Source organism: Bison bison, unplaced genomic scaffold, assembly GCF_000754665.1.
Source record: "Bison bison bison isolate TAMUID 2011002044 unplaced genomic scaffold, Bison_UMD1.0 scf7180017864326, whole genome shotgun sequence".
Classification (NCBI taxonomy): Eukaryota; Metazoa; Chordata; class Mammalia; order Artiodactyla; family Bovidae; genus Bison; species Bison bison.
Window position 1 is genome coordinate 447504 of NW_011494898.1, and position 15999 is coordinate 463502.

Here is a 15999-nt window from a genome sequence, read left to right on the forward strand (position 1 = left end):
GTGCTTAATTCTGGAGGCCTGATCAGAACCAGGTTTGAATTCTTGGCAAGAATCTTTCTGTGTCATATCAGGAGGCATGTAATGTCTGGTTGTCTTTTTCTGATGTTAAGATCAATAGTTTGTTCATGAACTAGGGGATTTTTTTGTTACTGAATTGCACAAGGAATATATAATGTTCCTTTACTAAAATATTAAACGAGGATGGACTGCCGAGATCCTGGGCTTTGCATTTAGAAGTAGGAGAAGAAATGACGAGAGAGAGTGGATGGTCTCCTAGGGATCCCATCCACATACTGCCTTCACCTCCCATTCCTGGTGGGAGTAACCACCTACTGGAATGCACTCGATGGAGATGGGTAACTGCACTCTGCTACTTGAGATGGGGAGAAGTACCACAGAGGATAAACCACCCGGTAGCTCCTATCGGAGTCCCCCACCCAGTCACCCAGACCGTCACCTCAGTCTTTCCTGCTCTTCCTGCTCGCTATACCCAATGCCTCTCCTACCACATCTGTTACAGGAGGAGGAAAGTTTATTCAGTCCTATTCTGTGTCTTCTGTTTTCACGGATTTAAAATGATCCCTAGTCCATCAGGAACATTCTCAAATGTTTCCTGATGAAAAATGAAGCTCCTAGCTTGAACCAAATGCAACTGTTTGTTCTGTAAGTTAATGGCTGAATCCCAGCAGTTTCATGTGGTTCAGTGTGAGGACAGAGTAAAATCATTACCTGCCCCTTTGATTTTTTCCAGTCATTTTTATGCATCTGACACTACGTGTTTTACAGTTTGCCCTCTAGAATGTAAACTGTGAAGGTTACAGACCCCGTATCTCCTGTTTGCCACTTTATGCCCAACACCCACCACAATACCTGGCCTGTGGTTGTTCAGTCAGTAGTTCCTGAGTGATTGCGTGAACATGATTGTTCGAAGGGAGAGGGAGGCTGGAGTCTGTGTTTAGGGGGTATCTTGATAAAAATCTCTATGGCTGTCAAAGACGAGTGTTTGGGGGTAATGACTTAAGAAAATGGGTGTAATGTGGTTTTTTAATAATGCAATACACAAGGCTCTAGAATGATGCGGATTTATAAAGTATTATATATGATACTGGAAAGAAAAGTTTGGCTTGGTTACTAAGCCTGGGATTAATTTGTTACTTAAGTGGTGTAACTATACACTGTTGTATTTCCCAGACCTTTTTCTCATGTAGTAAATGCAGGTGTTTCACATACTGGCTCCCATGAGAGCATTTGGGACACAAAGAGGATAGAAAGAGTGTTGCCATCAGACCTGGTTTCTTCCTGCCTTGGCACTTAGCTGTGTGACCTTAAAGTCTTCTGGTATCTGCTTCTGTGTACCATGTCCATTAACCTGCCTCCTTACTCTCGACTTGGAGAGTGCCTTTAATGGAATCTAGTTTGTGTTACCTGCCCATAAACACCTTTACTGTGAGTCTGGGCTGGAGTATGTCTACTAGTTAACATCACTTGGTAAAGACAGAAGAAAAGATCTGTTAAAAGGAAGAATCCCCTAAGAATCATTTAGAATGCAATCTCAAATTTTATATTGATTATATAACAGTAACACTTTTTATATATTAAGTTACAGAAGATATAAATTTTACCTATTTCTCTTATACTTTTTTAATGTGACTGCTAGAAAATTTTAAATTACATATGTGACTTGCATTATATTGCTCTTGGAGAGCATCTTGAAAGTATTACTGCTGCTGGCTGAGCTGTGTGGTTTCTATTAACCAGGCTTGAGAATGTCTTATAGGATAGGAGAATCAGAACTTTTTACCTTGTGGAAATGGCCTATATGTGTTTTACTGATAGTACTTTATTACTTTAACGGAGTAAATCCTGGTGTGTTGAGGCAGGCACCTCCACTTACTCCTGTCATCAGGGAGGAACAGTGAGCTGGAGGCTGTGCTGTTTGTAGACTGAGTGCCCACAGCTATAACCACAGCCTCAACATGTTGAGTAGAATTGCAACATCCTGCCAAGCTGCACAGTGGATTAGCGCTGTGGGGGCAGGAGCCCTGGACTAGAAGGATTCATCCTGGCTCTGTTTGGCCTCAGGCAGATCATTTTACCCATGTGGGCTTTCGTCCTCTCTTTGGAATTACAAGTTGAATTCTATCACTTAAGCTCCTTTTCCTTGAACGATCCATGGGTTCTTCTCCAGGGACTGATCTGGAAACACATATTTGCCTACTGCTATAACTTTGCCAGCACATCATCTAAGAAACAATGTCCTCGTCCTAAAGTGTCTTCAAAGGCTAGAAGGATTGTTTTAATCTCGGACATACATTCATGATAAAGAATCAAAAGGGAAGAGTGTGGCTATTCTTTTTTTAATAGATGACAGAACTGGAACCTCTTGCTTTCTCTGCCCTTGGTGCTTAGCATAGGGAAAAAAGACATCAACCTGGCCTCTCACCTATGCTGTGCATACCTTAGAGGTCATTAACATTTAAGAATGACAGGCAGCTTTGATTTTTATGGTTGCTTTTTAAAATCATCAGATTTTTATAAGCTAAAAATGAAAAATATCCTTGAAAGGTATCTGACAGGCTGAAGGCTCTTTTAAGAAAATAAGATCATTCTCTTCTAAAAATCATTGGGATTGCTCATGCTACCTTCCAGCCTGTGAAAACTTGAAAGCCTGGGCATGAGAAAAGGGGAATCCTGGGTGTGGCTGACCTGGAGAAATCAGAACAACAGACAGGTGGGGAGAGGAGTGGTTGCAGTATTTTGGGGTGTGTCCTCTTAGTCCTTCTGTTTCTCAGACATGGAAGGAAATAACCTTTGCTAACATGCAAAGTGAAAGTAATTATTCATTTGTGATTAGGGCTGCTGCATAAAGGAAAACGGACATGGATCTAGCACTTAAAGCTGAAAGAAGGAGTCCTTTTGTCATTTTCCCATGTCTGTTACACAGTGACAGGTTTCCCAGTGACTCTTCCCTCATCCTGGCTCACATGTGCAATATTCTTCACAAACCAAAAATAGTAACTCATTCCAGGGACCTGTAAGAGGCCCACCCACAGTAAATGTCCTCAGCGCCTTGGGCCTCCTGATGCACTGGTTTGGTTAATCCCTTTCTTCTGCCTGGTGGAGGCCTCCACTAACAGAGTCATGAGTCATTTGGCAATTCAGGATAAAACATGGTTAAGCATGGGGCTTGTTTTGCTTCTTGACCATCATTTAACAGTCCGTATGAACTGTGGACAGAATGTGGCTGACCTTTCATCTGTCTTAAGAGAAAGCTGTGAGGCTATTTCTACTTTAAAAGGATCTTATAAGCGACACGCTCCCAAGGTTCATAATCTGGGGTACTTCTGTGGTACAAGTTTGTGCCTGAGCAGGGCACACCTGGTTCTCACAGTATCACTGCTGGGGAAGCAGGACTCTCTGAGCGAGGGAGAGAAAAGATTTCATAGAAAATCCTAGTCCATTCCCCTCCCCAGAATCTGGCTTTGCTCAGGAAACTGAGACAGCAGTCTAAGAGCTCAGCTACTCTCAGGTTTTCACTAGGCTTTTCAAATTGTTTCTCTGTTGTGCTTTATACCTGCCTGCATCCTTATGGTCTGGTGCTCTCCCATGTCTATTTGCCACCACCCAGCAAGCAGTTGGGACAGTCAGCTGGCTTTGTTTGTTCATTGGTTCTGCTTCCCTCCCTTCCTGCTGATAGAAGTGCTCCCCTCCTTTGAGCCCAGCAGGATCAGTGATACTTGTTCTATAGAACTGGGTCCTCCCTGCCTGAGGTTTGGTGATGGCTCCATATAAGACTAACCAAATTCTGAGATGAGACTTAGAAATTTAGAGGCATGACTATGCATTTACTTGGCTTTTGTTTCGTTTTTGCTTTTCAGCCTTGCAGGTAAAGACATAACCATCCCTCACATCCTACCCCACTTTTAAAGCCTGACTTTAATGATACGTTATAAATGGAGTGTAGAGCTGATCTCTGATGAGATTTTTGCCATTACAGAGCAAGCAACGCTGTTTCCCCACTAGCTGCTGTTTTCAAAGCATGAGGCATTTTGTTGTCTCTTCCTGTTTTCCTTCTGTTGCCCATCCCTGCCATTGTGGACCAGTTAGGTACTTCCACAAATTCATTTGTCTTTGGGGTGGGGGGTGAGCTGATTATATGGCCTTTCACTCCAAACTAGTAACTGTCCATGCCATGGAAGACGCACATGGGCAGGGGATTCTAGAAGTTTCCACAAATGACCTTTCTCCTCTTCACCATCAATCCTGATTATTATCATTGAAGGGAATTCAACTTACACATTTATTAAAGGAACAACTGGCTCTGAAGAGTGTTTGGAAAGATGCCCACATTATATTAGGTTTTAAAAAAATGCAAACTAGTTGGATCTCTTAAATTGCTTCTGTTTCTACCAGAAATATCTCAAGGTGAGGCTGGGTAACATCCATAAGGGTAAGAATAAGATTCTGTCTTTTTAATAGTGGCCTCTTAAGGGGTGTTTTTTTGTTTGTTTTTTTAATAATGAGAAAAGTATGACCAAAAAATTAAGATTAAAAAAAGGCAGGAAGTAATTCCTAATGCCAGGTGTTTTTTGCAAAACGCTGTTAACACACTGGCCTGCAGCCCCCGGTTAGGTTCTATTAAAAGAATGCGGTAGAAGTCCTGGCTTGGAAGTGAGGACATCCAAAATTGTTTCCTGGCTCTGCCCCCAAATTCCTGTGTCACTTAGTGTCCTCATCTGCTAAGTGAGGGTGCTGGATTGATTCCTAAGAGTTCTGATGTCCACCCTCTTAAGAGAATTCTTTTCTCGCTAGAGTCAGGAGAGGTTGGGGGTTGGGACAAGCGTTGGCTGGTGATGCAGACTTACTCATCAGGAAAGTCCCGCTGTAACAGTGGTAAGGGATTATGTCAGTTTATTTCCCTCTCCCAAAGACACAGCCCAGCCTTGGGCTTCCCCGACGGTGTCACAGTGCAAAGTTCTTCCTCCCCACCCTTGGGAGGTCAGCCTGGGGAGGTTAAGATGTGTACTGATGTCAGTTCATGAGTCCTTCCGCCTCTTGGGCAGGGGTGGGTTCTCACCAATAGAAATGGAGGTTTATGATAAAGAATTATACAGCAAACCTTTGCTCCCATTCCTGTCAGCAGTTATTTTAAAACCTTTCTGTTCTCTCACAGCTTCCTGCTCATATCCTTCGCTCTTGGTTGAGACGGTTGCCTCTTTACAAGAAAACAGATGTTATTAGGCACAAACACGTCATCTTCCTTCACCCTCCCTTTCACCAGTTACTTGCATCCCTGTTTGTCATCATGCTATTGTCCTTGAAGTGGGGGCCTTTATTCCCTGTGTGAGGTTAACTCCTTTCCTTGTTCTGCAACCTACCTTCTCACCTTCTATCCTTACTCTTGTTTAAAAATGCTAATAAGCTCCCAGTGTTTGAGTTCCCACCAAGTGCCACAAATCAATTAACCCTGTTTATAGCTCAGTCGATAAAGAATCTGCCTGCAATGCAGGAGACCTGGGTTCGATTCCTGGGTCGGGAAGATCCCCTGGAGAAGGAAATGGCAATCCACTCCAGTATTCTTGCCTGGAAAATCCCATGGACAGAGGAGCCTGGTGGGCTACAGTCCATGGGGTCGCAAGAGTCAGACATGACTTAGCAACTAAACCACCACTGCATAAAAGGATCACTTCTTCAGTTTAAATTGACGTTACTTAAGCTTAGAAATACTGGTCATTTGCTAATAAGTGGGGCCTATGGGATCTGAATTTGAGTTCATCGCCAAAGACTGACCTCAGCCACTCCTGATCTGTGGACTTCCCAGATCTGTCCTCCCCCTTGAGATCCACACTGGCTCCCAGATACAGGACAAGGTCCCAGAGACATCTCACACTTTGTAATTCATGTGTATGTTATCAGATCAAGTGTATAATATTGTATATTAATACATATATGGACTCTAGAAATTGGTACAGATGAACCTATTTACAAAGCAGAAATAGACACAGAGAGAAAAGGTATGGACACCAAGGTGGGAAAGGAGAAGTGGGATGAACTGGGAAGTTGGGACTGACATATATTCACTACTCTGTGTAAACCAGGTAACTAATGAGAACCTGCTGTACAGCGCTGGTAGCTCTTAACTCAGTCCTCTGTGGCAACCTGAATGGGAAGGAAGTCCAAAAAAGAGGGCATGTTATGTATAACTCAGCACTTCACTGTACAGCAGAAACTAACACAGCATGGTAAAGCAACTATACTCCAATAAAAAGCTGTTTTTAAAAAGACTGAATTATCCCCCTTGGTTGTCTTCTAAGCCACACCTCCCCCTATCCTGAGCTCCCTCCTCTCCGCTTGGTAAGTTGCTGCGTTGGTAATACCATGGCACTGCCATCCACCGTGGTCACTGCTGAGGATCTGTCACCCCTGTGTGCAGTTGGTCTCCCAAGTCGTGCCCGTATGTGCCCTGAATCCACCCTGTTGTCCATCACCACTGTCCTCATCTGGGTTATTAATGTTTCTTAACATTTTTGCTTCTCTCAGCTCGACTCCCTGGTTTCCATTACTACTCCCTGGAAATAGAAAGAAAGACACAGTCACAAGAGAGCTGGAAACCAAGCCCAAACATCTGTTGCCTCTGGGAGGGCTTGCCCTGAAATTTGTTACTGTAATTTGATGTAATTTTTCCTCGTTCCTTTTGTCACTGATGGTAAAATCTTTGACATAAACTGAAAACTGTCCCGTCACCTTTGTGGTGGCTTCTTCACTGCTTTTGTACTTTGCATCCTTGCTCATGTTCCTTTCCCCAGTGAAGCATTAATGTTTATTATTTGGTCATCTCTGGTCTTTGGAAATGAAGTTATTTCTGGATATTTATGAAGGGGGGGCGGAATACTGAGTTGTTCCCATCTATGCGATGCTGTTAGGTCCTGGGTAATTAACATACATGTATGTATTACTGGTAGAGATGGTTAGAATCATAAAAGGCAGTCTGCCACATAACTGAAGTTTTAGGACACACGCCTTTCCAACCAGCCTTCCCCCTTTTGCAGTTTGTAATCTTATGAGTAACTGCACCAAAGGATGTGTTTTTCAATTAGGGGTTCTCCTGAGACAGACTGGATAGACCTTAAGAGATGTGGGTGCAGTCATTTCCCTGAAACCAAGCTCTTCATAAGGAGGCCTTGGCACCACCTTGCTGGTAAATTAACTGCCTAGTATCCCTGTGTGCTGAGGCTTATGGACACGTCCTGTGTTCCAGAACTACCTTGGAAGTGTGCAGGTGTGTGACAGGTGTTTCTGCTGTGGGACAAGTGTTTTCTCTCAACTTGTCTGCAACTCAGCATTTCTTCAAAGGAAAACTATTAACAGATAGCAATCTGTGTGCAGATTCAAGGGTCTTGATCCTGAAAGAACCTACCAGTCATTCATTCTCTGCGTTTTGTTCCCTGCTGTGTCTGAAAGTGCCTGGTGTTCTCTCCTCGATGGCCTTGAACTCATTTCCCTTGCCAATACACACCATAATTTTGTCTCCTTCACTCCTCCATAGCAGTTTGTTGTTTGTTTTCTAACTTTTATTATCACATATCCCTTTTGGGGGGTACCCTTGACTTGAGGCCCACGTACAAGTCACCCTCAGAGGTTGGCAGACGAGAAGTGCAGAAGCAGATTTCGACGGGCAGTGATGACTTGGGCTGAGCACTTGCTTCATGTGCTCTCTGTCTTCACACTGACCGTATTTCCTCTTCATGTCCCCATTTTAAATATGAGAAGACCGATAAGAGACTGAGGTAGACAGAGGTCAGGCTGACTTTCCTGCAGGCACACAGCTAGCCAGGGAGTAGTAAAGCCAGCCAGTTGGGCAGTCCCTGAAGTGTATTTCCAGTTCGTGTCCCAGGATGATGGTGGGGTTGGGAGTGAGAATTAGCAGTCCCTTTGCTCCGCTAGGAGGGTTCACCAGTTGAAGCAAGAGTTGGAGAAAGACTTTTGGCATCAGATCTTTCCTACCAGAGAAATTACACTGTGTTAACCAGGTTAAACCATATGAGCACATGTATTAGCTTCCTTTTGCTGCTGTAACAAATTCCCACAAATGCAGTGGCTTAAACAACACAACATTATTAGCTAATTCTGCAGGGTATGAGTATAACATGGGTCTCAGTGGGCTGAAATCAAGGGCTGAATTCCTTTCTGGAAGCTCAGGAGAATCCCTTTCCTTGTTCTTTGTCACCTGCATTCTTGGCTCCTGGCCCCCTTCCATCTACAATGGAAGATAACATATGTTCTGGGCATTAGGGTATGGATATTCAGGGGTATGGTGGGAGGCATTATTCTGCTTACTACCACATGCCACTGTTACAGGTTGGTAGGATGGAGCCACTGCCCCCAAACTGTCATCCTTGGTCTAGGTTGCTTCTAGCAACTGGGTGATCCTTCCTGTTCTTCTCACCCACAGTCTAGAACACTGCTTCCCCATGGATCCAGCCAGTCTGACGTGGTCTAAGGCTAATTTTTTTCCTATGGCCCAGGAATGTATTTCAGTTCTATCTCTTGATGGAAGGAAAAAGATATCCCATTAAGGCCCCTCTTTATCAGGAAAAGATGCTCACGTGGGCACCGCTCCAGATCTAGAGAAATCTGCAGGTGTCTTCCATTGATGGGCTCCATATGCTTGCTTCTGCTGCGCCTGCATCCATCTGTAATGTGACTTGTGTGAATCTGTGTGCTGGATGCTTTGTCTGTTCCCTCACTGATCCTCAGGGCAATAGTAGTAGTGCTTTGTAACAACTATTGTTTATCCCCAAACTCACATACTTGACATAAAAAAATGGAGGAGTTATTGCATCTGCCTGTTAGGATGTCACTACTGGTGATTTCTGTGACCATGTTTTCATATTTAAACAAGGGTGTAAGTGTATGTTATTAATACCTTATGAAGAAAGAACTCACAGAGGTTAAGTAATTTGCTCAAGGACACATGAAAAATCAGTAACAAGATTGAAATCCGTGTACAAAACTGAGGATGAGCCACTATCCTGTCTACAGAAGAGCTTTTCTTTTTTGACTAGAAATTAGGAGTGAACAGGCAGGGGAGTCCCATCAACACAGGCTCAATCAGGTCACAGTCCCCCCGGGGATGTCCCTTGCTTCTTGCAGACTTGTAGAACCTCTGACTTCTATTTAAAGTTCTCAGGAGGATAGGAGATATTAAAATTACACGTATTTTCATTTTAGAATTTCCCTTGGGTGTGTCCTTCAGTACCTTCACTTGTGATTGCATACCTCATTGTTCTTGATCTGAATTTCACTCAGCATAATCATGCCTCATTTTATGCAGTATCGGAGTATTGACAGTAATTTAAATTCAGATCATTACTTGAATGTATTGCTATCTGAGTTATGTAGAACACCATGACTAGGTGGGCAGGCTGTGTGAAGAGATGTTTCTTATCAGCATTTTCCTTCCTGGGATCTTAACAGTATAACCCTGAAACTATTAGACACATGGGTATTAAAGTCCCCGGGCCTTCCTGGGGCTACCCCTCCTGCAAGGCTGGGTGTTCTGAGCACCAACTACAGCTTCTCCTTGGTGCTGACTCCTGATTCAGCCTCCAGCTCAGACCTCAGTTCTGAGCTGCTGTGGGGAAGCTGGGCCTCAGGGCTGACTTAATCCTCGTAGCACTCTTACAAATGGGTGGTGAACAATATATTTTATAACTGGAAAATGAAGAATCAAAAAGATATAGTGGTTTTGCTATAAACTGTACAGGTGGAAGTTGGGGAGCTTTGTTTAAAGAGAAAAATGTAAAATGTTAAACTGTAGGCAGTTAACATCACGTGTTTATAGCATAACATAAAGAATTACTCCTTGGAAGGAAAGTTACGACCAACCTAAACAGCGTATTAAAAAGCAGAGACATTACTTTGCCAACAAAGGTCCGTCTAGTCAAGGCTATGGTTGTTCCAGTAGTCATGTAAGGATGTGAGAGTTGGACTATAAGGAAAGCTGAGAGCCAAAGAATTGATGCTTTTGAACTATGGTGTTGGAGAAGACTCTTGAGAGACCCTTGGACTGCAAGGAGATCCAACCAGTCCATCCTAAAGGAGATCAGTCCTGGGGTGTTCATTGGAAGGACTGAAGCTGAAACTCCAGTACTTTGGCCACCTGATGCGAAGAGCTGACTCATTTGAAAAGACCCTGATGCGAAGAGCTGACTCATTTGAAAAGACCCTGATGCTGAGAAAGATTAAGGGCAGGAGGAGAAGGGGATGACAGAGGATGAGATGGTTGGATGGCATCACCGATTCGATGGACATGGGTTTGGGTGGACTCTGGGAGTTGGTGATGGACAGGGAGGCCTGGCGTGCTGTGGTCATGGGGTTGCAAAGAGTCAGACATGACTGAGTGACTGAAGTGAACTGAGCTGAAGAATAATACATTATTGTTGCTTAGTCACCAAGTCAGGTCTGACTCGTTTGCGACCCCGTGGACTGTAGCCTGCCAGGCTCCTCTGTCCATGGTATTTCCCAGGCAAGAATACTGGAGTGGGTTGCCATTTCCTTCTCCAGGGGATCTTGCCAAGCCAGGGATCGAACCTGCATCTCATGCATCTTCTGCATTGGCAGAAGGATTCTTTACCACTGAGCCATCTGGGAAGCCCAATAATGATGTCTTAAGGTAAATGTTCAGAACAGAGAGAGGACTAATTAGGCGAAGAAGGGACGGAGAGAGAGAGGGACAGAATAGATAAGATGGGGTGTTACTGCATAGATGTCTGCTGGGACATAGCCCCTGCTGGGTTCTGTGGCCCTGTTTTCACACTTAATCATGGTTGTAAATAGGATTATTGCTAATATTTGACTCACTGAAGGCTGAAACCAAGCCAAAGCTGGAATACGTGGCACCATTTTATTAGTAAGTTTTACAAAAAGAAAACAGCCTCTGTTTATATAGGCTGGAAGAGTCATTTGACCTGTTCTTCAACCCCATCTGGAATTGCTTGGGGTTAATTTAGCCTTTCCCTTAAGACTCATGTGATAAGGGGGTTGAGAGGAACATGAACTTTGATTTCATTCCTCCCAAGCTCTGAGGCCTAATCTCTGAGAGAGGTGGCTTTGATGCCAGCTGGTATCACTGTTTAATGTGTGATGGGGAGGAAGTGACAAGTTAACTGTGAGAGGTGGACATGCCAGCTGGGTAAACTGAACCAGAATGTTTCTCCATGCTGTTCTCTACCTTCCCAGTAGAAGTAGAAATGAAGTGATGTTCCTTCAGCTGTTGGTTTCCCATGCCCTGTTGCTACCCTGCTCTCCCCTCTCTAGGAAAATGAGGACTCTCTCTTTCCTATATTACTCATGAGTTCAAGTTTAGAACAGTGCAATGGATATAAAAAGTGCTTTATTCTGAAAACTTTGAGAGAGAAGTAGCTGGGTGACTTGGCACTGGGTTAATTTTGGACTCTCTTATGGACTCAAAAATGTTTTATCAGAACGTTAACTTTAGAACTTTCATGAGACTTCAGAATTAATTCTGGCAGGCAGACGCACAAGTTTAAGCAAGACAGCAGAGACAGATGTTTCGAAATACAGAGCTGGATGAATGGCTGCTGTCTTCAATGGATCAAAGGCATGAAAAAATAAGGTTGAGGGTGGAGGGCAGGAGTTACTCTCAATTTAGTGACAGGGCAGTCAAGTGCAAAATTTAGACCTTAGACCTTGTTTGGAATATGAAACTAACCAAGCAACAGTTTTTAAAAAAAGAAAAAAGATTTATGTTTTGAGGACACCAGGGAAATTGGCAGATGGTCTATATATTAGATAATACTTGGGAATTGTCATTTTTATCAATTGTGATAATGACATTGCCATGGAAAATAATCCATATATTTTGGTCCATCTGAAGTAGGGATAAAGTGACAAAGTCTGGGATTTGCAATAAATGAAGTAGGTTTGACGAAATTTAGGAAATTGTTGAATCTAAATATATATAAGGGGTTCACTATACAATCCTCTATATCTGAGATGATGGAAAATGTTCATAGTTGACTTCTTAAGTGTTTCACCTGGCCTCCTGAGCCCACAGTTGACTTTCACCTACTGTTCAGTGTGGTTATCCTGTCACAGTCACCAGACCTCAGATACTTTAACTCCTGTTGGGAAGCAGGTTGCTACCAACTCAGAGCCAGAAAAGCCAAGTACTATCAAGAAGCTCTCTCTCTTTTTTAAACAGTTTCTTTCAGCTTATCCAGAACTACTGATTCTAGAGTGAGGACCAAGATACTGACCTAGATACAACTGATTACCAGCTCTAAAGGGTGGAGAGGTAACTTTTTAAAAAAATAATCTTTTTTACTTTATTTTGTAGGACTACCAGAAGGCTTCAGACCTTCTATGATGGAAATCATTCCTGTGCCAGAGGAGTGTGCCATATTCCAATGGCTGAGCCATTCTGCCCTAAAACAAGAGAGGTTCGTAATCTTTCTGGAAGGTGCGCCAGAATAAATCATGAGGGCTTGGGGTGGCATCTACAGACAGATTAGTTGGCCAAGCATGTGGTCTCTCTTCCGCTCTCTAGTTTGATGCTTATGTAAGGTTTTAGGAAGAGTTGTTTCCCTTTGTTAATAATCCCTCCACTACTCTCAGTCATCTATAAGCTGAATCGCTCAAATTTGCAACCTGCCTTTTTTTTTTTTAGTAAGTTTTGATTTTAGTGTCAGGATATCTGGATACCTTTTAAAATAATTTAGACAGCATAATATGGAGTATACACTCTGGAACCAGATTTCTTAGGATCAGGTCTTTATTCTTCAACTTAATTGTTGCTTGTTTCTGGATCAGAACCTTGGACTCTGGTTTCCTCATTTATAAAATAAAGTAATGATAACATATTGATACCTCACAGGACTGTGAAGGATAAAAGAGTAACTTATAAAGTGCTTTGAATGATGCCTGTCAGTTATAAGACATCTAGTGACTGGTAACTGCTTTTATGAATTAAATGATTAATAATCTGTAAATAGATTGGCATCATTTGCCTTTGAGCTGAGTTTGACTTTTCCTGTCCAGCCTCCTCTCCTCTCCAGGATTATAGTAAGATCTCAGGACTGTAGAGGCAACCCTTACAAAAGCCAGTGGTGGTATAAAGAAAGAAATCCTAGCCTTAGCTTTCAGAGAATAAAACTGGCTACCATGGTTCACAAGTCCATCCATGGTACTTTTCTTATAACCCCAAAATTTGAAAGTCAGATGCCACCTAGTAGGTCAAAAGTACTGTCAGAAGCAAACTGCCTAGTAAAATCTTACTTAGACAATACAAATAACTAAACATGTTACTCATTCAGATAATTTTAACATGTGATGTGAAACACAGATTTATGTTCAACCTTGCATAATCATGTAAAACTAGCCTCTTTACAGGCAAAGCTGCTGCTGCTGCTGCTGCTAAGTCGCTTCAGTCGTGTCCGACTCTGCGACCCCATAGACGGCAGCCCACCAGGCTCCCCTGTCCCTGGGATTCTCCAGGCAAGAACACTGGAGTGGGTTGCCATTTCCTTCTCCAATGCATGAAAGTGAAAAGTGAAAGTGAAGTCGCTCAGTCGTGTCCGACTCTTAGCAATCCCATGGACTGCAGCCTACCAGGCTCCTCCATCCTTGGGATTCTCCAGGCAAGAGTACTGGAGTGGGGTGCAGCTAGAGTGCCCTAAATAACCACACCCTGGTCTCAGAAATCTAGAGTCCAAAGCCAGGCGTTGAAGGGAGCTATTTCAGATATATCACTGCATGTTTATGCTTTGTGACTTCTGTGAAAGCACATTTTTAAGTAGGTGTTTAGATATACATTTGAGCCTTGAACAACGTGGGGCGTGGTTAGAGGCACTGACCCATCATGCAGTTGAAAATATGAGTATAAATTTACAGTTGGCCCTCCATATCTGGCAGTTCTGCATCCAAGGATTCAGCCAACCCACAGAGTGAACAGCATTGTAGCGTGAATCTATTGTGAAAAAACATGTAAGAGTACACCACACAGTTCAAACCTGTGTTGTTCAAGGCTCAACTGTATATGTTCCTGGGTAGTTATCAGCAGAATATATCAGAATGATGTTGGTCTTAACCTCTGAAACACAGATCTGTCCACAAAATACATGTGCTCTCCAAGAGAACTTAGAAGTGTATAATAACATTTTTGTCCACTTCAGATTGGGAGAAGCTTGGAAGAAATAGACTAGTGAGAGAATATGCATGTTAATAGTAAATCTGAGGTATTGCCCCAGAGATTTGGGTACTAGGAGTAGAGGTGTGTAAGGGAAGTGCTAATGAGGTATTCAGAGTACATGTAAATGTGGTGGCTGAGTGATAGTTTCCAGTAATAAATACAGTTTGGCCTCTTTTGAGACTGAATTAATTCAGCTATTATTAGTCTAGCCAAGCTAAGGACCCTCACATAAAGATTAAGAGTGCTAGGGAAGGCAGTTTAAGAAAATGGGGAGGAGGGAAGAGGCCTTCACAATATTATTTTATTCTTATATACCCTAAAAGGGATTTTAAAAATACTATCCAAAAATGTAAAGAGTAGATGGTGTTGCCCCTCGGTAATCATCACTTAAACTTTCAGTATCCTTGTGATCTTTTGTGTACTGACGACAGATTGTCAAGATGAATTGTCCAGTGGCAAGCAAGGTACATAATGGTTGTACTGTATCTTATCATTTGTGTTAAATATGTGTGTGTGTGTATATAAGGGGCTTCCCTGGTGTCTCAGTGGTAAAGAATCCACTTGCAATGCAGGAGACATGGGTTCAATCCCTGGGTCCAGAAGATCCCCTGGAGGAGGAAATGGCAACCCAATCCAGTATTCTTGCCTGGGAAATCTCATGGACAAAGGAGCCTGGCAGGCTACAGTTCATAGGGTCGCAAAGAGTCAGACATGACTGAGCCTCTGAGCGCTCACGCATGTGTATATAAAAGAGATAAATATGAAAATATTTATGTGTGTGGGCTGCTGTCTATGGGGTCGCACAGAGTCGGACACAACTGAAGTGACTTAGCAGTAGCAGTAGCGTGTTTCTGGAAAGCTGACCAAAGAACTAGGAACAGTGATTTCCCATGGGGAAACTGAAGCCCTCGTACACAGGCAGAAGAAATACTTGTCACAGAATAAGAACCTTTGTGCTGTTTACATTTTGTACCATGTGCAAGTATTACCTATTCAGAAAACTGTCACTTCTAGTCAAAAAGTAATCTGAAACAAATTTCTTCAAAAAGTCCTGACACATTAAAAAGACCTCTCAGGCTGGAGCTGTATTTCTGGCACCTTACAATGGCATTATCTGTTTGTGTGAGAGTGCCAAGTGCTGCTTCGGGTGGCAAGCCCTCAGGGTCTGCCACTGGCTGGGCCATGCCCATAGCCTCCACTTCCTCCTCCCCAGCGTGGCACCCACCCCAGGGTGATAGTGAAGACTTACATGCCATATGCCACTGGCTTTCGAGACTTGTGATCTTCCTTCACACATCTTTAGAAGCACTCTGAAGTTTGGCCAAGACAGACAGCTCAGTTATTTGGGACTTTTAAAGACATTTAATGAAGACAGGACTGGGCTGGTTATACCTTAATTTTGAAAGGGGGTGGGGACAGCAGGGGAAGGAGTGATTTAATAAGGCTTATTATTTATAACTTCTGCTCCTTAGGAAACAGTTTTGATTTAGCATAGTCTTATTTTCAGCATGTACAGGATAAATAAACCTGCTGCTGCTGCTAAGTCGCTTCAGTCGTGTCCGACTCTCTGTGACCCCAGAGACGGCAGCCCACCTGGCTCCCCTGTCCCTGGGATTCTCCAGGCAAGAACACTGGAGTGGGTGGCCATTTCCTTCTCCAATGCATGAAAGTGAAAAGTGAAAGTGAAGTCGCTCAGTCGTGTCCGACTCTTAGAAATCCCATGGACTGCAGCCTACCAGGCTCCTCCATCCTTGGGATTCTCCAGGCAAGAGTACTGGAGTGGGGTG

The 15999-nt window shown here is 43.2% G+C and overlaps 1 protein-coding gene across 1 annotated transcript in view; it reads left to right on the plus strand.

Annotated features, from left to right (window-relative positions):
• The window catches only part of MTAP (methylthioadenosine phosphorylase), a 46386-nt gene that overhangs the window by 21025 nt on the left and 9362 nt on the right, over window positions 1–15999 (plus strand). The window contains exon 5 of the mRNA XM_010853313.1: window positions 12362–12464. Within this exon, the coding sequence (XP_010851615.1) occupies window positions 12362–12464 (103 nt within the window). The remainder of the gene's footprint in view (window positions 1–12361; window positions 12465–15999) is intronic.